The sequence below is a fragment of the Sturnus vulgaris genome, chromosome 3 (assembly GCF_052056855.1).
Source record: "Sturnus vulgaris isolate bStuVul1 chromosome 3, bStuVul1.hap1, whole genome shotgun sequence".
Lineage (NCBI taxonomy): Eukaryota > Metazoa > Chordata > Aves > Passeriformes > Sturnidae > Sturnus > Sturnus vulgaris.
The window spans coordinates 30886740-30907627 of record NC_142245.1 but is presented as its reverse complement, the minus strand read 5'-3'; the positions used below and the strand labels follow the sequence as shown (position 1 = coordinate 30907627).

General features: G+C 41.7%; 2 protein-coding genes across 3 annotated transcripts in view; one reads left to right on the top strand and one right to left on the bottom strand.

Moving 5' to 3' along the window:
• Window positions 1-12200, top strand: part of GLP1R (glucagon like peptide 1 receptor) — an 83168-nt gene extending 70968 nt beyond the window's left edge. For both annotated transcript variants that reach the window (XM_088161284.1, XM_014877287.2), the window contains 4 exons: window positions 285-373; window positions 2896-3034; window positions 3872-3913; window positions 8871-12200. In XM_088161284.1, the coding sequence (XP_088017410.1) occupies window positions 285-373; window positions 2896-3034; window positions 3872-3913; window positions 8871-9038 (438 nt within the window). In that variant the 3' untranslated portion in view covers window positions 9039-12200. The remainder of the gene's footprint in view (window positions 1-284; window positions 374-2895; window positions 3035-3871; window positions 3914-8870) is intronic.
• SAYSD1 (SAYSVFN motif domain containing 1) lies at window positions 11853-14088 on the bottom strand. Its single transcript, XM_014877243.2, has 2 exons — window positions 13930-14088; window positions 11853-13851 (listed from the first exon to the last, which is right to left on the bottom strand). The coding sequence occupies exons 1-2, from the start codon at window positions 14086-14088 to the stop codon at window positions 13561-13563; spliced, it is 450 nt and encodes a 149-aa protein (XP_014732729.1). The 3' UTR covers window positions 11853-13560.
• Window positions 14089-20888: the final 6800 nt, after the last annotated feature.

Below are 20888 nucleotides of genomic sequence, written 5' to 3'. Positions count from 1 at the left end.
TAGACAAGGGAAATGGGCCAACCCACACGTTCACTTCTGTCTCACTCCCCAGAGAGTTAAGTAGGGTCCTCTGCTTTGTGTAATGAAGTGCCTGTGTTTTCAAGGGTGGCTTGTTCATTCACAGTTAGACCACAATTCCTTAGCAAGGAGTTGAGTTTCATGGTAAATTCTGCAGCTGCTGTATATCAGGATGCACACAGACCTACACATTCATACACAAACCACTGTGTAATTACTTATGCATGTGTTTATTGATGGTGATCTAAATTCTTTCATTTCTCCAGGTGAATTTCCTCATCTTCATCAGAGTTATATGCATCATCATCTCCAAACTACAGGCCAATTTGATGTGCAAAACTGATATAAAATGCAGGTATGTCTTAAGGTGGTCTGACATTTTTCATGCTCATCAGAATAGAAGCAGACAAGGACATACATGAAAAGAGTGGGTTGACAAAGATGGTTAAAGAGCACAGCCCTTGAGTAATGCACAAGTGTGGTGTCATGCATTAGTGTAACTGCTTGGACAGTCAGTCCACTGAAAAGTCTCAGTGAAACCAGGGCAGATATTTCACCTGTGTTATTAACAGAAGGCTTGATGTCTGTCACTTTTACAGTCTTCCATTAGACTGGATGAGTATTAACTGAGTAGATATTTATAAATACCTGCAGGACATGCAAGTACAGAATGCCAGAGTCCTTGAAATCACCCAGAGGAGGGCAGCAAAGCTGGTGCAAGGGCTGGAAGGAATGTCCTGTGAGGAGTGGCTGAGGACTTTGACTTGTCTAGTTTGGAGCAAAGGGCTCTGAGGGATGGCCACATTCCCTTCTACAGCCCCCTGAGCAGTAGAAGTGGAGAGGGAGGTGCTGAGCTCTTCTCCAGGGTATCCAGTGGCAGGACATGTGGGAATAGTTCACAGCTGCACTGAGGGACGTTCAGATTGGACATTAGGAAGCATTTCTGTATTGAGAGGATGGTCAAACCCTGGAATGGGCTTTCTAGAGAGATGGTCAATGCCCCAAGCCTGTCAGTGTTTAAGAGGCATTTGGACAGTGCCCTTAAGAACGTGCTTTAAGTTTTGAACAGGTGATTATCATAGGTTCCTCCCAGCTGAAATACACTATCTTATTGTAATTTGAACAAAATAATATTAGTTGATAGAAATAAAAGCTTTCACTTCAAGGAAGACAAGATGCAATCATTTTGAGTTTTGCTCCTTGTTCTTCTTGCCAGTTGTTGTTGCAAAAACTTTCAATCTTAAATGCATGAGCTGTTTCAAGAGAAATGTCAGGGCTATCACAGATATGTTCAATTTTTGGTTTGCAGTCAGTCTATCCCTGTCTGTATTCTTCCTGTTACTTAATCACCCTGATAAGATTCATGGTTTCATTTCTGTGTCTTGACTTTTGTACTGCAGTCTGAAAAACAATGTAAGAATAACAAGTTAGCTCTTGAAGTGTGGAGCTACATGCTATGGTATCTGGACTGCTGCTGGCACTGGACTTAGCTATTTTACATAGGTATTTCGATGCTGCAGCCTTCAAAACTAGATACAGCACGTGCTTTGGTGATTTCTTATCAGTGTAGAATTCCTGTGTATGTTACCTACCTTCTTTACCTCACATGAAATTTTGGAAATCCTAATGTATCTTGAGAGATCAAAGCTGAGATGAGGACTTGTTTGAGGTGGAGGCTTTGATTCCAAGTCCACTTTTACAGAAAAGAGAGTCTTTTCAGAGGGTTACAGTGAAAGGACAAGGGTAGAGGTCACAAGTTATAGCAAGAGAAATTCCCCTTGCATGTTAGGTGAAAATAAATTCACAGTCAAAGTGGTCTGATGCTCGAAGAGATGCCCAGAGGGGCTTTGAAGGATCTTGGAGACACTCAAAACTTGGCTGGAAGAGCCTTGATTAATCTGTTGTGAAACTGGAGCTGGGCTAGAGACTTCCAGAGGTGCCTTCCAACCAGAGTGGTTACATGATTCAGAATAGCAGCCAATAGCCCTCAGACACACAAGCTCTACAGAGGTCTGACAGTCCTGCTAGTTGAGTGATTTTGCATCTACTGACTTGTCTCAAGACAGGTCGTTGTGAGATGTTGGTAAGTTCTGTGGCCCAGGAAGCTCCCATATGATCCCCAGGCATCTTTCACTAACCTGTTGGGTGGCTGGCATGTATGTCTATCAAAAGAGAATTAAAGATCATTCTTGTGAATTTTTTCCTGTGGTTGTGTACCTTGAGCTCTCTCACAAAGAATAATTTATTTCAGGTTGGTTTGTCTTTCATCCTTTGCTAGCTGTGCCTTTGAACTTGCTATCACTCATTTCAAGACACTGATTGCTTTGACAAAGTGTGCTGCAGGTACAGATAGTTACAATATTTAGAACATTTAACACACCACAGAGGTGGGAAGGAATACCAAGTACTCTTCCCTTTGCCAAGATATTTTTAAAAGATGCCAGTTATTGATAGATTATGTCTTTCAGGTCATCAAGAAGATAGGTTTTGGTTGTCTTCCCCAATTACAGGTGAAGAAAATAATACAGAGGAAAGACATCACAGGTACAAGAAAGCACGTGGCTTCTTACTGAGTTTAGAAGATTTTCCAGGTGAAATACACCAGTAGCTGGATACAGAGCTTTGTTCTCACCAATAAATGGTCTGCAGTAAAGTGGTAGAGGAGGTTAAAACTTGTAGGAACTTACTAAGGCTATTCTGAGGATTTTATCCTGAAGCCTCTGGAGGGGGACCTTGCATCACAAAGTGTTGCAGCAACTTATCAAAGTTGAAACTGTGCCAGAAACAGAATGCAGAAACGGTGACTCCCAGTGATCATTTGGACCAACAATGGTCTGATCAGTGGCACTGTGCTTTTTAATTTCTTTGTGATCTTAGGTTGGCCAAGTCTACGCTGACTCTGATCCCACTGCTGGGGACGCATGAGGTCATCTTTGCCTTTATTACTGACGAGCATGCCAGAGGGATGCTGCGCTTTGTGAAGCTTTTTACTGAGCTCTCCTTTGCTTCATTCCAGGTAGCAATCACATTGTGCCCATGGGCATAAGAAATTTTTAAACTGCTGTTTGGGGACTTGCTTTCTTTTGTTCATTGCATACTCCCTGTTCCTTGTATTTTGCAGTTTAGCACTGGATGTTACAGGATTATGACAGTGGAAGGAAAAGTGTAAGGACTAATTTTTAACAGCTAACTTTACTAAAATAAGCTGGTATTCCTGTCCACATATTAATGTTTACTTCCTATGGTTCACCTCAGAGCAATAGCAAAATTGTCTGTGATTTCCTGTAATTGTACAGTGGCATTGCTGAAAGCACATTTTGTGCTTTCTCCACTATATCTGATACTCCTTGGAAAATCTGTGCTGGGAGAGGTAGCTGTCTCCACTGTAACTACGTGTGAGGAGAGCGTAGGCTCACTGTAATTTTTATTTAACTGTTGCCTTAGGTAAAGCCATTTCAAATGAGTCTCCTTGTGTAAGGAAATTATTACTCTGTTTCCCTGAACACTCACTCGTTCCCTGTTTATCAAGCACAGAGCTGTATTTAAGACCACTGTGAATTACTTATGAAGTGTTTAAGACTTGAAACCTTTGCTTTGTAAGGAAGAAGGGGAAAGAAATCGCTAGACAAAAACAACAGATAGAAGGAAACAACAGCCCCTTTTTCCTAGGGCCATGTGCTTTGAGATGTAGTTTAATCAAACCTCTGTCTGCCATCAGAGTTGACAGGAACCAAGGACTCTCCACCTTTCAGTCTTGTCTGAGATGTGTCAGTGTGGAGCCTCTAGCTCTCTGCCACTGAATTTGCAAAGTGAGGAAACTTCTGCTCACTGTTCTCATTTTTGTGGATTTCAGGGGCTGATGGTTGCAATTCTTTACTGTTTCATCAATAATGAGGTAAGAGAGACACTGTTCGAATTTGCCTTATCAGCGTACGCTACAGGAAAAGGAAATTGAAAATGGTCTTGAACTGCAAATTTTCAATTTTCCTTGTTCAGGACTTTTTTTTTTTAACAGATCCTTCCCTGCACAGCTCTGTGGGATAACTCATCAGACAAATGTGTTTGGAAAGAATTCAGGCAGTATAATTTACAAGTCACTATTTGTAAATGTGGAATCTCACAAATAGTCTTTCTTACAATTGTGTAGTTTGCACTGGTGGATTCTTTAATTAAGAGTTACAGCTGCTCTTCTTAATCTGTCTTATAGTGCTTCTTATTTGCTTGTTTTTGTGAATGTGAGAGTGGAGCCCATTTTATTCTATGAACTCAGCTCAGCTTGTTGATGAAGCTGGAGAATCGTCAAGGCTATTGCTGTACAGTTTGGTTTCATTTGGTTTCCCTGTAGCCTAGCTGCTTGAAGGCATCATCACTCTCTCATTAAAACTGAATTTCACAGAGTGATAAACTCACAGAGCCAGAAAAATGTTCCTTTGGCTTTGAGTTAATTGATTGCAAGTACCATCTTCTGTGACTTCTGCTGAAACCCAGCCTTGTTGTGGGAAAGGGTATTATTCTGTTTCAGTATTGCAGGAATCTCTCGTGTTACCTTCTAAGTGATTATTATTCATTCATTCATTCATTCATTCATTCATTCATTCATTCATTCAGCAGCTGGGTTTGTAAGGGAAGCAAACACTACTCATTTAATCAATACATTATTAAATTAAATGCACATCAATATGTTTTACACTCACAACAACTCCTCTACTTTTAATGATGACATAGTAATTCAAGATCATTTATTGAGAGACAGGCCTCATCAAGGAACTGGAATCAGTAGAAAAATTTGTTACTTGTGTCATTATGGCCAGGCTGGAGTCAACAGAAAAACAGCAGGCATCCTGAATTAAGACTTGCAGGAGTCTGCTCACTTATGTAGGTTGTGAATAAGATTTGATTGAAGTGAATTTATTAATTCTACTGCTTACCAAAATCAGAGGTGAGTAGCAGCAGGCTTCACTATTGTGAATGAATGTCATTTGCTGCATGTCATGAATTAGAGAATATTTGTTTCAAATTCCTTGTATGGCTTTACAGGTGTATTTCAATCCTGAGATGCAGCACCGTCTGCTGGTGGATCGTGTCTTTCTTTTGATTCACCTTGGCATTTGCTCATACATCCCTTGTGCAGCTGCAGCCAGGCCTCTCATGTGCAATGTTCAATGAATTCCTTCGCATTAAATAGGGGCAAAGTTACATCATAACCCAAACTTTATTACAAGCCCTCAAACAGGCAGGTTTGTTTCATTTGAGGGAGCTGACTGTGTAATAGCTTACCAATGTTTCTAAGAAATGCTCCAAATCTCTTGTTACTATAATTCTCTTGCCTTTGTAATGTAATTCATAAAATCTAAACGTGATGAGTTCAGCTTCACCAACAGTCTAGGATTAATTATTTTGCTTGTTCTAACTCTTGTTCAAAGGGAGTAGGATTTTGTCAAGCCTGGTCATCAGCATCCATTAAAAAAATATTTGCAAAGGGTTTGACTAAGTAACGTATGTTCTAAACTACAGGAGAATTCTTCTGCTAAACTAAATTAGAAACTGTCTTCCAACACACTGCAATGTGGTCTACATTTCATTTTTGTTTGTGACTCATTGACTCTTTTTCCTTAACCATACAGAATGAAAGTTCTTTGCAAGTCCTGGTGCCCAGATCAATAATAGAAATTAAGCTAGAAGTGATATTAATGCCCTTTTCTAGTATCTACTTCTGAAAAAAAAAAAAAAAAAAGATAATTTCTTCATATTTCAGTCTTATTTTGCCTGAAGGATTCTGGATTTTCTCTGAACTTGCTCTGAAGCCAACAGTAGGGTCTCATAAGATTGCCTGTTACCACCACTGTTCTTTGCAAAGTGAGTTAGGCTTAATATGACCAGCTTTTCTGCTGTTAGTGCTGCTTTCTATAAGAAATATTTTAAACCACAGAGATGGTTTCCACCACTTAGTTGAAGATGCATTCTCTGTAGCCTTGGTTTTCCTTTTTGCCTTCTTATCACAATGGAAGTACAATTCAGTCTCTTCTACTTGAAAGAATCTGTCCTGATGCCAGGACTCTTGAATTCTTGAAATACTGTCCAATCCTCCCTTTTGCTTTTAATTTCTTTTCATTCTCTATACAGACTATCAATTAAATCTTCTATCAGCTCAATTCCATCCCATTTTAGACCTACTTTCCTTTCACTATCACTTGCTGAGATTTTTTTTGCCAAAACTTAGCCCTTTTTTATAATTAGATTCCAGATTCATTGCCACACTGTCAGCTTCCTTCCCCATTAGCTGCATAAAGCTCAATCAAGAGCTCTCAGTGAGGGATCTTCAACTTTAACCTCCATGACCATCTTTTTCAAGTTCTCCCACCTCTTTCCTTTCTCTTAAAATACCCTACATAAAACTTTTTCTTCCCCTTTCTCACATGTCATGGTTTAACCTCAAACAGCAACTATGCACCATGCAGCCACTTGCTCACTCCGCTTCGGTGTGATGGTTGAAGGAATAAAAGTGAGAAAACTCTTGGGTTGAGACAAAGGCTACTAAAGCTGCTTTCCACTGGCAGGCAGGTGTCTTCTCAACTTCTTGCACACCTCCAGCTTTCCTGCTGTCAGGGTGGGATGAGAAGCTGAAAAAGCCTTGGTAGTGTGCAAGCCCTGCTCAGCAATAACAAAAGCATCTCTATATTACCAACACTGTTTCTAGCACAGATAAACACAGCCCCACACTACCTGCTGTGAAGAAAATTAACTCTACCCCAGCCAAAATCATCACATCATGGGAACTTTGTTCTTGGTATCCTTTTTTTCCTACAGAGCTTATTTCTGGGGAATCTTACCAACTCAGGGAAGTTACTAGGATAATTATTTTGCTGCAAGATCTGTAGATCTACTTCTGTGCTGAGGACCTGCCTCCGCAAAATAAATCTGAACCAATTCCAAAGCCATCTAGGCAAAAGCTCAATTCAACACGGGCAAGCAGAGCTGCTCCTTACCCTCTTCCTGACTCCAGGAGAGAAAACTGATATTATGCCATGATATTATGCCAGTCATATCCATTCCTAAAATGGACCCTAAAGGCTTTTGTTCAGGTCTTCCATTCACTTTATCTCAGTTTTGCAGGCTATTTGTATCATAGCTCAAGCCTGTCATGTCTAGCTGGAGTAAAGATTCATTTCCTCTCTTTGACTGACCTAAAGGTACCTATTTCTATTGCTCTCTGACTTACTCTGTCAGTCCCTATGGTCATGCTTTCATTCAGGATTTGCCAGTAAATGCCTAGAGCAGCTTTTTCCCAGTGCTGCCTTATTGTTTTCCATGTCCACAAAAGCTGCCAAGTACTGGAGTGGTAATATGGTCAATTCTTTTCCTGCAGACAACCACAGTTCCTGCATTTCTGCCTTCGTCTGACCATTCTCCCTCATTCTATACCAAGCTATCCCAGATATAGTGTCTTTCTCTGGTGTCTTTGTGCATCTTTTGACACAACAAAACTCCTTTAGCATGGTAAAATACAAGCATCTGTCTCAGCATCTTTCCTTCTGACCCATTTGGTTGTGACAGTGGAGGTCAGATTCTGGATTCTGACAGATCGTCAGAAACACAGAGATGCAGCTGGTTCCAGCAGAATATTCAATACAAGGGCTGTAGCCCAGAGCTGACAGGCACTGATAGAGGTACCCACGAGGGAAAGACAACTAGTTTTGTAAAGTTTTGCTCCTTTTTTAGGGCTGCTTCTCAAATTCAGTATTTCACAGTGAACAAGCCAAGAAAGAAGACATACAGCAGCTGGTTCCCTAGGAAGTTTCCCTCATAATATGAAGGTTTCAACAGCCTGGGCACGATGATAAACCTGTGCTGAAACTGCCATCAACCTACTTAGTTTCTTGGTAGTCAGTATGAGATCCTAAAATAAAAGAAAAAGCATCTCCAGAGAAAGCTCCCTTAAGTGACCCACCTACAGTGAACTTATTTCCTAGCTAAAGTACACACCATAATGAACTTATTACTGTGGACTCTTGCCTTTATCTAGAGTAACAAGTGTGAAATTTTATGTCCTCTGCCTTATGTGTTAAAAGCTAATGGAGGGTCTTTCTTCAGTCAAGTGGCAAGAACTTTACTGGTAGAACAGGAAGATCTAATTCTGTTCTTGTTTAGCAGTTGCAAAATCCTGGATAAACTTCCAAACCAGTGCAGAAGTTACACAGTTTCACCCAGAACCTGTGATTAGATGAACATACTTTGTACCTTTAAGAAAAGCCAGTATCTGGAACGAGATACTGTAATTGCTATTTAAAAGGGGAAGAAGTAGAGTCTCAAACTTGCTTAAGTGTTGTTTTCGATTCTGAATAAACATGTGGTTTTGTATGAAATAAAAAGAACCCACATAAATGTTCAAAGAACAAAAATAATCCAGGACATAATAATGTTTAAATCAAACCAGAAGTTAGAACTCTTAAGAATACCTGTGGTGCAATATTGAGCAGAAAACCAGTCTTTTCAGCTGTTTCATGGCTGATAAGCAAAGTCAGCTTAATTGTTAGTACTGGTAGGGCATAGAGTACAATCAGTGTTGCAGGTGAATACAATTTAGAGCAAAATAATGAAGGTAAGATTTTCTAGTGCATAAAAGAGCTTTTTTTTCTGCAAGTAAAAATGAATATCACCATTATTTTAAATGTGGAATGGCTTACAATGAATTAATGAGATAATTGGATAATTGGAAGCAATAATATTGCAAGTTTAAAGCACTTCCAGCTTTTCTCAGTAGTGTGGTATCCTTGCTTTTTTCTGATGGAGTCATTTAAAGAGCTGATTAGTTTTACATTCATTCCTTTTGTTTCCTTCTTTGCTTATGTTAGGTTCAGATGGAGTTTCGGAAAAGCTGGGAGCGCTGGAGATTGGAACACTTGTATGTCCAGAGAGACAGCAGTATGAAACCTCTGAAATGTCCAGCCAACAGTATCAGCAGTGGGGGCACAGTAGGCAGCAGTGTCTATGCTGCCACTTGTCAGGCCACATTCAGCTGAGATTTCTGCAGGTGAATCAGACTGAGAACAATGAACTGTGTAATATACCTGAAAACCCTTAAATACCCAAGCAAGTGGCTTAAGTTTGCCATCTCCAGCAAGAAACTTAAGCATATGCTGCTCATCGCCTGCAGGCTGTTGGACAAAGGTTTCTAGGGAAAGCAATCTGCTAATGTAATCAACACATCAGAGGAAAAATTGGTCACGTCTAAAGTAAGTTAAAGGAGTTTTTTTCCTATTTGCACACAAGGCCTCCGGGGGTCCAAAACTTAAGCGTAGCATTGATCCAGTCTGAAACCACAGGGTCAATGGCTTATTAGTGTTGAGTGGGTGAGCTGAGTGTTAGACTGATTAAATTACAGGGATATAGAATATGATTATTGCCAAAAAATGCATTTAGACTTTTCTGGAGATAGGGTAAGGTGCCGTCTCCATTTTTAGAAAAAATAATTTAGTGGGACACAACTTGTGTTTCAGGGAAGGATCAGTTTTGTAGCAGGGGTTTCCCAAAGTTAAAGTTGAAAATATGCTTATCTGTTTTCTGGGTAGGTGAAGAACAGCATCCTGAAGGTCTATCAATATACAGCAGGTAGTGTAGTGAACACTTCTGAATGCTATCTTTAAGCTTCCCTTTAAAAATATAAAAATCCAAACAAAAATGCAGTATCTTTTAGGAACCTCCTCTGCTAGGAATAGGCGCTTGTTATCTCTGTTGACATGGATGGAAATGTCCCCTGCATGCACAGCCCTCCTTTGTTAATGCTAGTCTGCCCACCTGGTGGGCACACAGGTGTTCACAGGGACGGGGTGATGGGCTTGTTTCAAGAGAATGTTTCCTGTCTGAGCTTTACTGTGCTTCTTGTGGGTGCAAACACACAGCTTGTGTCAGCTTGTGGCCACTGCTGGTCTCAGCAGACTTCTCCTCATTGCAAAGATTCGGTAGTTGGCAGTGTGTACTCGCTCACTTTTGTTTCCCCTCCGGCCTTGCCCCTTCTGTCCTGTGACACAAGGTACCCAGGTGTGCGGAGGGCGAGGTGGCCCTTGTGCAGGGCGTGGGTTCAGGACCAAGGACAGCTCCCGCCCCCTTTAACCGGGGTGGGCTGCCATCCTCCAGAGCCTGCCAGATTCCCATCAGCGGCATTCCAAAAAAGCCCCAAACAAAACCAACAACTTCAAACAAAAAATCCTGAACTCCATGAGCTTTTCCCCATCTGGCCTGTGTAGTGTGTTTCCTCCCTGATGTTGACAAGAGTTGCTGGGGACAAGCAGAAGTACCTTTAGAAACAGGATGTGATAAGTTACATCACTTAAGATGTGCAAAGCTTGTCATTTGCTCTGCTCTTTTTTGGGCTCCCTTTACAACAAAGAGGCAAAGTGCCAAATACTAGCCCTGAGAATCTCCCCACTCATAGATTTCTTGTAATAAATAAGTAACTTCCATTGCAAAGCAGTTGCAACTACTCAGCAGAAATAACCCTCCCTATTTTCAAGTCTCTTTGCACTTACATTCACAGCCCCTATTGCCAGGAAAGTGGACTGGATATTCTGGGATGTAACTCAGAATCTTTCCTGCCTGAAGCTAGATTGCTTTGCATGGGATTATTTAATCATTGTATTAGAATCCTAATTGCCAACAGCATGGATTAGTTTTGCAATCAAAAGGTTAGAATTGAATTAGAGAGGATGTGTTACCTTCTTCTGCTCTAATGCTTGTAATTGAGCTCCAGGGAGAAAGATATGTTTGCAGAAATCCACCACAGTTCTCAGGCTGGCTTACGTGTCTTCAGCATGCTGGCTTCTCTGCAGGCTGCTTCCAGGCCTTCCCTCCCTGACACCAGTTGCAAAGCTGACTTTGGAATGAAGCACTTCAGGTTCTTCTGTATGTTTAATAACTACCTTCTGTGTTGTGTGACCGTCAATACAATACTTGTCTACTTTCATGCAGGCATTCACTGCTGCCCTACAAGTTAATTAATCAGCTTCCTGTACATAGAGAGTATGCTTGATGTTTCTATCTAACGTCTACCCTGAGGTGCTAATAATAGGAAAAAAGTACTAAAGATTGTCACTGGCAGGTGAAAGGGCAGCGTGGTGACAGATGCAATATACAGCTGTGGCTTAATGAACACTGGTGGGAATAATTTCACTCATTAATATTCAGGAGTGGATGCTGGTCCTGCTTAGTTATATGCAAACCTGGGAAAAAAAAATTCTGCTGCTTATGCAGCTGTTGGCAAGATGATAGTTCTGCTATGACAACAGGAAGTTACAGAAGTGTTTTAACACTCTGCTGTGCTGGACAAACAAGTGTGTGTAACAAATAAAAGAGGACAGACATGGGAATAAAGAGCATTTCCGGCTTGTTGTGGTTTTGAATTAGTAAGTGATTCTTGTCCCTCCAACTTGTTTGTGAACTGACGGCATTGGGCCCACAGGAATAATTCCAGTTAACTTATCTTGGCGACTTCTGCTTTGTTAGAATACAAAGAGGAAAGTAAGGTAACAAGGTGAAGTCTTAGCCAAGCAGAAGGCTGCAGAGAAAATTTTTTTCCTCCTCTAATTAAGCTCTCACTTGTTCAAACCTTTTTAAATCCCCTCTCAAAACAACTCAGTGGAAGTAATTACCACCAAGCAGAATTACAGTATTTGTGTATTTAGAGACTGTGCAAGGCCTCAATGCCAATTTCTCCATCATACTTTATCTGTTTCAGTAAAACCTTTTACAAGCCTTTGTTATTTGTGCCATCTCTATTTCACAATGTGTAATGTACATTTATTTGAGTAGCATGAAATAAGCAAACCAACACAAAGCACTGGAAGAGATGAACTGTGTCAATTTTTATTTCTTGTGCCTTTTGGCTTCATGCTCACTTACTGTGGTAACTTATTTCATGAAGCATTAAATACAAGAGTCTATAAATCCACCTGGACATAATGCAGCTAGAGTTTATAGCAAGTAAAAACTTTATTTCCAGCATTGCTGCTATGAATTTTTATAATTTCATGGATCTCACCTTATATTTAATATTTATTTGCATGTATTTCCTTGTTTTAAAAATACCCATAGAACTGAACTGTACAAGATGTCAGATTATCAACTCCCCATATACACTATGCCGATGTTTATTTTTGTTGTTGTGAATAAATTTTCACTTCACAAAATTCCATTGCTTACAGGTGTTTTGAGTATCATCTAATTACTTCTTACCCTGTAATTAGAACACTTTTTAAGAATGGTAAGATTCACAGCCTGTGGTTCTTCCAAGGAAACAATGCTTTCTATGTGCATCTGTGTGTCCACTACCAAGAGACCTTTGACCCTGTTGAGCCTACGTTAATCAAATCCAAAATCCAGCATGTTATAGAGTCAAAAGGATTAAGTAAGAAGAATGGAAACTCCGGGCGGGGGTTTACTGGAGGATGATAGAATATGTGCAAATGGCAATTTTGTGCCTTTAAATAGCAGGACTTGGAATTTATACAACAGCCCAAGACAGAAAGTGTGAGAGTGATGTGGAAGAGCTATTATGGGATACTTAGCAATGTTAACATATTACATGTGCTTAAAACTATTACTCTCTTACTAGTCCAGTTAAATTCAAAGCATCACTTTTGTTTCTACAACCAGTGATGAAACTTGTGTTGAGTCAAGCCTTAACATTGTGTTTAACTGTTTAATTAGAAAAGACATAATGGAACGAGATTTGAAAGACCAATTTGTGACTTCTCAGTTCTGTCATCAGAGACACAAGTTCTAGCAGCTGCTTTTCAAAACAATGACTTAATGAATCATAAAATTGTTATGGTTGGAAAAACCTTTAAGATCATCAAGTCCAACTGTCTATGTAGCATCACCACCATGTACAACACTAAACCATGTTCTCAAATGCCACATCCATGTGTTTTTTACATGCTTTGAGCAGCGGTGACTACGACTTTGCTGATCAGGTCTGGCTCAATGCAATGATCTACGTATTAAAACAAATAGTGGATCATACAAGTACACCTGCCAGGAGTATTTTTTGGCGTACAATTATGAAAGCTGTAATTGAAGTAAAAAAGGAATTATAAATTGATGTTTATGTTAGATGGAAGACACCATTGCAAACTAAAGCAGCAGCCTATTTTTTCACGTCGTTTCTTCGGAATGAGGTTTCCAGCCGGTGCAGGGGAGAGCAGAAGCGGGCCCTTCTACTGCAGGTGTAGTCAAACGCCAGCCTTTCTGTCACCTGTGGCAAAGCTCCCGGGAGCTGAAGCCCTCCAGCTGACACGCTGGCAGCCGCAGCTCTGACAAGGCCGTGCCTCTCGGCCGAAACAGCTGCCCGGCCCCAGGAAACGAGACCAGAGCGCAGGCTTTGCTACGGCTTTATTCGGGACGGGCCGGCGCGGGGGGACACGGGGCCAGCAGTAAGGCTCAGGAGGTTTTTTGCATAGGAACAAACCCCATTTCATTCCCCAAGCCGCGGCCCTCCCTCGGGGCGGCGGCAGTCCCAGCGCAGCGCAGTCCCCGCCGGCCCGGGCGCTACCTGCCCGCCGCCGGCCGGTAGTGCAGCTCCCGCTCCAGCTGCTCGGCCGTCAGCGTCCCGGCGATGGCGGCGCAGCCGGGGTTGAACACGGAGTAGGCGCTGAGCTCGCCGGGCCGCCGCTCGGCGGGGCCGCGGGTGCCGGCGTACATCCAGTAGAGCAGGGAGAGGATGAAGTAGGGAAGGCCGAGCTCCAGCTCCACGAACAGCGCCAGCAGCACGGCCCACAGCAGCACCTTCAGCAGCAGCGGGCGCGCCCAGACCGGAGCCGCCGCCGCGCCGGGACGAACCTGCGGAAGCGGCGGGGAGACGCGGCGTCAGGCACCGGCCGGCCGCCGCACCCCCGCCCCGCCCGCCTCGGCGCTCACCTGAGCGCCGCCGCCCGGGCCCACCGCGGCTGCCCGCGGTCCCTCGGCGGCCTCCGGAGCCGCGGCCTTTCCCGGCGGCTCGGCGGGGCGCGGAGCGGCGGCAGCGCTGCCGCGGGCGGCGCGGAATTCGGCAAGGCGCCGCTCCACGGCCGCCGCCATGGCCGGGCCGCGCCTGCGCCAGGGCCCGCGACGGGCGGGGAGGAGGCGGGGCCGGGGAGCGGCTGGGACAGGGGCTGGGACAGCGGCTGGGACAGGGGCTGGGGTCCCTGTAATTGTAAAAGCTGTAAGTCGAGGTGGGTCTCTCGTGTTTTGTTTTCACGCAGTTATTATGTTGGATAAAGCGTCTGAGTTATAGTCCATTCTTGACCAAACACCAAATCAAATCGATCAGGGCATTAAGTGCCATTTCCAGTCATTTCTTGAGCACCTCTAGAGATGGTGACTCCACACCTCTCTGGGCAGGCCATTCCAGTGTCTAATGAGACCTTTTGTGAAGAAATTCGTCCTGCCATCCAACCTCCACCTCCCCTGGCGCAGCCTGGGCTGTGTCCTGTTTGCGGGAGAAGAGGCTGACTCTTACCTGGCTACAACCTGCCCCAAGCCACCTCTTCTCTGGGCTAAACAACCTCAGTGGCTAATGCTGACACCAAAAAGACGAGGGGAGGGAGAGAATAAAGCATGGAGTGACCGAGGGCTGGGGAGGGGGAATGAGGCGATCGCAGCCAGGCTGAGCAGCGTCATTTGCCTTGGGCCTGGAGGCGAGCTTCCAGCAGAGAGCTGAGCAGCTGGGGCAGGGCAACGAGCAGGACAAGAGCACAGCACTGTGCTGGGCTAGTCACCATGGGGTGCCAGGAGCCACGGCTCGCCCTGTGCCGTCCTCTGCTGGCCCTGGAGAAAAGCCTGTGGTGGGCTCCCCCCAACACGGGCCCACGGGCCTTGCCTGCATCCATCCCGCACTCTAAGTCAAATAATAACATTGGGAAAACCAGCTCTATCACATCGTGTTTCGGCTATCGGCACTGCCAAGAAATAAAAATTTATTTGCAGAATCTGTCTCTTAGCCTCAGGAGTAAAATATCTATCACTCTCCAGCAGTAATAGTCAGCAATGAGCCATCATTTCATCCTGCAGTGCTGTTTCCAGTTACTTATAGCCTTCTGAGAAGTGACCTTTGGGGATGAATGTCTCATGCATGTGTCAGCTCAGAAGTGAATATGCGAAGTCTAATAAAAATCAATTTGGGTGTTCTTAAGTTATCTTAATGTGGAAAAAATTGTGTTTTTTCCCAGCGAAATCATTTTTCAAATGCCTATTTTATGCTTGGTTACAAAATAACTTTCTTTTAACCTTCCGACTTTGCAGAGAGTGCTGCAATGAATAAAATTTTTCTCTTTATTTGTGGAAATTTGATTTTGAAATAACAGTCAAAAATGTTTTAAAATAGCCTGCACATGACATTATTTTATTTTGATTTTTTCTTCCTCTTGTTCTGCTGTTAATGGAAACAACTTCTTGTTCTGTAGAGACTTCATTAGTCAAACTAATGGTTTTATGTGAATAATATATAAAATATCACCTTTGCAAGCTGCACCCAGTGATTTCTATGTCATCAGATTTTACTCAAGATTTGCCGGGTTTAGTATAAATTTGCTCTTATGCATCCAAATAGCTATTTTAAGGCTATTTTACAGGGCTAAATATATTGCCATGTGTTGTTAGGAAATATAGAAGAGTGCCATGAATCATGCCTTTGAGCTTAAGAGCACTCCAGTAACTTCATCTCTAAATGAGTGTTACACTGCAAATAAATACCTAAACAAATTTGTATCCACAAAGTCTTGAATTACTTCAATATATCTTGTTTTAAACAAACAGCTTGATTGTGTAGACATTTCATTTTGTTTGTTTGTTTAACAAACCATATGAACAATTTGTTCCGTATTCCAGTGCCTACAGAGGTTATTGGCAGCTCAGCAAGCTTAATCTTAGGATCCTCAGCCTGTGGTTAGGAGGGCAGAGGGGACGTGGAGAGGCTGAAGAACACTTCAGTGGGACTTGAATCCCATGCCTTCCTCTATTTATGAGACAAAGGAATATAGTGGGTTCATAGGTGTGAGACTACGAGCCAAGTATTTCTCCCCTTGTGCCACAGCCAATGATGAATCAAAAATGTTGGGTGCTATTGATAGATCTCCAAAGCTGCATTCTTTATAAAGGAAGTTCTGGAGCTGCCCATCAACTTCTAGGAGGCAGCATTAAGATCACTTTAGAAACTGAAACTTGTTTCGTACTAAATCATAATACAAAGCAGTTCACATATGTATTTCTCTCTGCCAAGAAGAGAATCTTTGTTCTTTATAAATTTCCACTTCAGTGATTTTGAAATCTTTTCCTCTATCCCAGCAATCAGCTTTTTGTTATGTTTTAATATTTATGACAGAGAAGAATCGTTGCATTCTGTTCTCAGCCAAGTATCATCAGTTCAAGAAACTAAGGTTCCAAGCCATTAGGAACTTCGTCTATGGCACTGTGTCAGCAAGTGAACTGAAGGAGGTGAAAGAATTGACAGAACAAGAAAGCTGCAAAGCCATTCCCAAAGTACTTTTGGGGTGGTGACTGCAGAGTTTTTCCTAATTAATTTTCAAATGTGTTCCCTCTTTCATGCCCCTTAAGGAAGGAAGAGAAGTGAAAACTAATTAGATGAAGTATTTTTTTCATGGCAGGCGGCACTAGAACTATTTGTGGCAAAATACCAACCCAGCTGAGTTAACCTAAGCATTGATAGCAGCATTCAGATCCTGTGGCACCCTTTGCATGTGCCACATCAGCAGCCTGTCACCAGGTCTTGGTGTCAGCCACCTCCTTGCTCAATAGTACAGGCTTGGAGCCTTGCCCAGTTGTTTGAAGTGTTGTTTGCTTCCTACAGCTGCAGATACCTGTTTGTGTATGCCAGCTTCTTCAGATATCAACAGTAATCAAGTCACATAATTATCTTGATGGATAAATCTAATTCATTGTCAGGAGCTCTCTCCTTCATGAGATAAGCGTTCACACTCACACTGACTTGCTAAGTGCCATAAATGCAGACAGAAGGGCAACCCATTATTAATATAATGACCTAGCTTAATTAGTTCAATGGAGCTGAGGGAGCATTAGCTCTAGTTGTTGAGGTCTTGCAGAACATGTATAAAATAGATTGAAGTGCACAGATTCATATTTGTCTAATTCCATAGAGAGCTTTTTGCATATCCATTTACTAATCAGTTCTAAACCACAGAAAAGAAACGCTTCCTTTGTAAAAAATGGTCATTAATTTTCCTTCCTAAAATAACATCAGGCTACTTTGCCATTAGACATAAAGAAATTTTTCCTGTCTTTTTATTCAACTTGTTATTCAGCTTCTCAATTGCAAATTTTCATGTCTGTGTCGTTTTGAAACGTGTGCATTTGTATATTCAGCAGTGCATGCTAAAGAGTTCTGAGACACTAGCACTTATGTTCCTGCTTTATATGCTGAAGTGCTCTATATTCAAATAAATTTAAAATTGGACAAAGCAGAGTTATTAATATTTCTGTCACAACTATGAAATGTTCCTCATAATTTTATGAGAAAATTCCATTTGAGAGAAAACTGAGAAAAAAAAATCCCTCACTAGTTCAATGTCAGCAGTAAATGTCAAATTTAGTGAAATAATTGTAACATAAAAGGAACATGACCTATTTTACTGCTTTTTGAAGATAACACCCAATGAGCACTCTAGGTGGGATTGTTTTGCCATGTTCATAACTTTGATATGATTCCAAAGTCAAAATTTTGAAAACTGTTTTAAAACGTAAAAAATTCAGAATACCGTCATTTGATTTTTATCATATAGGTTGGATTGGAAAAAAGGCATTTGCAACTTGATATTCCTTATAACTTAGGTGAAAAGAAACCTGTTTTTTCTCTCATGTCTGCCAACATAATTCTGGGTTTAATCAGTCTTCTCAAGCGTTTTTTTGGGAAAAAAATTGTAATTTAATTATCAAAGTACTTTTGTAAAGTTTGAAATAACAGCTCTTTGGGCTTGATGTGAATGTTTTTTTATATTAGGTTTGTATAGCACTTATGCACAACAGCACGTAAATGTACCTAGATGCTGTAACAGCATTTCCCCAGACAGAGAAAATGAAGTGAAAAGAATGTCAGGTAAGATCTTAAAACCAGTTGTAGATCTAAGTTCTGGTTCCACATCTATTTCCTTTAATCCACTGCAGTTTAAAATACAGAAAATTCTGGATGCTAGAAGGTGAATAAAGAGTGAGAAGACAGAAGTGGGCTACATTACCCTCTTACAAACATACACACTCAGTCTTCAGAAGCTTTTCATTGAGAGTGTACTGTAGACTTTAATGCTCACATTGGCTGCCAGTTTTACACATCCACGTCTACAAAAAAACAAGAGGCAGAAGAACACTATCGAGTTTCATTTTTAGAGGAGCAGAATGCCCAGAAAGCTGTTGCAGCATCTTTTTCTCATGCCTTCACACCTCTGCCCTGTCTAGGACAAATCATCCTGCAGAAGAGCTGTTCTATCACTGCAGTTGTCAGCGTGCATCCCAACCAGCTGGTTGGAACCTCAGGCTCTTGCTGATAAATATAATTTCCCTGTAAATGGTTCAAGTAGGGGTGAGACTTCAACTGCACCCCTGCAATAGGTATACCAGGTGTAAGGGCTTGGAGCTATTTCTGAATTACCACAAATTATCCAGCAGACTACAAGATGAAGGAAGGAGATATCATGGCATTCCTCTTCCTCCTGGGCTCTAAATGAAAGATATGAGCTTATCTAGAATGAAATAGTTGATTATGTATATCTCCACCTAATCTACAGAACAAAAGTCCAAACCATTACTTCTGGCAAGCTGATAGATTGTATGGAAAGATTATCAGTTTACTCTTTTTGGCAATTGCTCCTCTTCATTATCTCCTTTTCATCCCAACACTTACACTGGATTGTGGATTATTTATGATGTTTACCATCAGGAGTGACAGCTGACAAACTTTAGGTATGAGACCTTTCCTAATGCTTTCAACAACAGGAATAAACTGGACAGTCCACCAAGAGAATGAGCCCTTCAACATGACTGGGGAAAATGCTTTTCCAAATTGATATTAGAATGTATGATATACCAAGTGCTTCTTTCCAAACTGATACAGAATAGTAAAAATAATGGATTGTCATTCGTAACAGAAGTTTTGAGCTCCAAGCTCCCTTCAGTAATAAAGAAAAGTTGTGCTCGGGCTCACCCCTGAAAATTAGTGGATGTCACACACAGATAAAAAGTGAGTACACTGATTATGAACTTAATCCCTAAATTCATCTTCCAGTAATGGAAAGAATTTTTATGGGTTTAAGAATTCTGAGAGAAAGGCAGAAGCAGTATATCCCACCCATGTAATAAGTCAGGGCTGAGGCACCATCAGAATCACCTGTGAAAAACTTGGTGTTCATGGAGGAAACAGTCCTGTGGTGATGCATCACACAAAGTGTGGACATCACCACTAGTACAGTACCCCAAGCACTCATTCATTTTCTAATTGAAGTGGTGATAATTTTTTAATGCTCTGTGCTGAATCCAGAGCTCTCAGGTATCTCAGCCATGTAACAGAGCAATTCATCACCCCGAGGGATGAGTGGTTTGAGAATCCCTAATTAATTTCATAGAAAATAGGATATGAGGATGCTCTGCTCTGTTAGTATGACAGCACAGAAGCACCCATGAACAAAGAGTGTCTAATCCCTAGAGCAAAGATTCTGTGTGTGCCTGTCTTGGATTGCAATCATGCAATCTAAATTCTGTCCCAGTCCCTCACCCCTTTTCAGATGACTGTACCTGCTCTACTTATGTTGCATCTAATAACTGTAATTTTGAATAGGGTCAGACTCCAGACTGCAACTGATGTGTGTGTAAGGGTCTAATTAAATTTCAGCTCTGCTCTAGGTGATTACATGCTATTTTGGATCTTATCCCCAAATGATGACTCTTAATTAAGAAAATACCAACAATTTTCTTTTCGTGATCAAGAAGAAAACACAGGAACTCAGATGGATACAACCAGGGTAAAAAGTGCAATAGTAGTTCAGAACTCTTTCATAATTAGAGTTCCTTTCTTTTTAAGTTTAATTTAATAGGGTGTAATTCACAGAGAGAGTATTTTTCATGCCAGTATTTGTTCTAATAAGGGGAATAAAGATCTGGAAGAAAAACCTGTATAAAACAAAATGTGAAGACAAGAAAGATGTAAAGACAAGAAAGATGTGTCCTGAATCCACAAAGGACTTGCAAAAATACGGCCTTTGCTAACTGCAGAAAGCTATTAAAAGGTAACTTGGCCTATTGGAAGAGATTAATAAATCTTTGATTTAAATACACTGCTAGCCCTGACTTGCAAAAAAAAATCACAAGTTCAGTACTCCAGAATCCAATACATAATGCCTTCCTCTGACATCCTCAAAAAGTGGAAAATCCTTTGACTTCCACCAGTTACCACTTTGTCTCAAACTTACTTTCCTGGCTTGGGTCTGACAGTGAGAGGTGAAAAAACACATCTCAAGCACGGCATCAAGCAGAGACTCAGCAAGAGCCTCCTCTCATTAGAGACCGAGATGCGCTATCGAGAGTGAAAAGCCCAGCGGGTGGGACTAGAGGAATACAGGGAGGAGATAAGAACAAGGGAACTCATGTGAGAATAGCAAAGATGAGGCTGGAGACACTCCAGTGGGTCTGAAAGAAACAGAGACACCAAACCAGATCTTCAGTTTTCCTGAAATGATGTGACCCTGTGGGGTTAAAACCCGACCTCGCTGAAGTCAGTGAGGACTTTGCCAGGACTGTACTGGGGTTGGGATTACATTCCTGATGGACCAAACTGAGCTCATACTTTGCTATCTGCTTGATGAGACCTGTGGGTCTAG

Coding starts and splice junctions, on each gene's coding strand:
- SAYSD1 (XM_014877243.2), bottom strand. CDS start 14,088: ATGGCGGCGGCCGTGGAGCGGCGCCTTGCCGAATTCCGCGCCGCCCGC. Junction 13,852..13,929: donor GCCCGGGCGGCGGCGCTCAG/GTGAGCGCCGAG, acceptor CCGCTTCCGCAG/GTTCGTCCCGGCGCGGCGGC.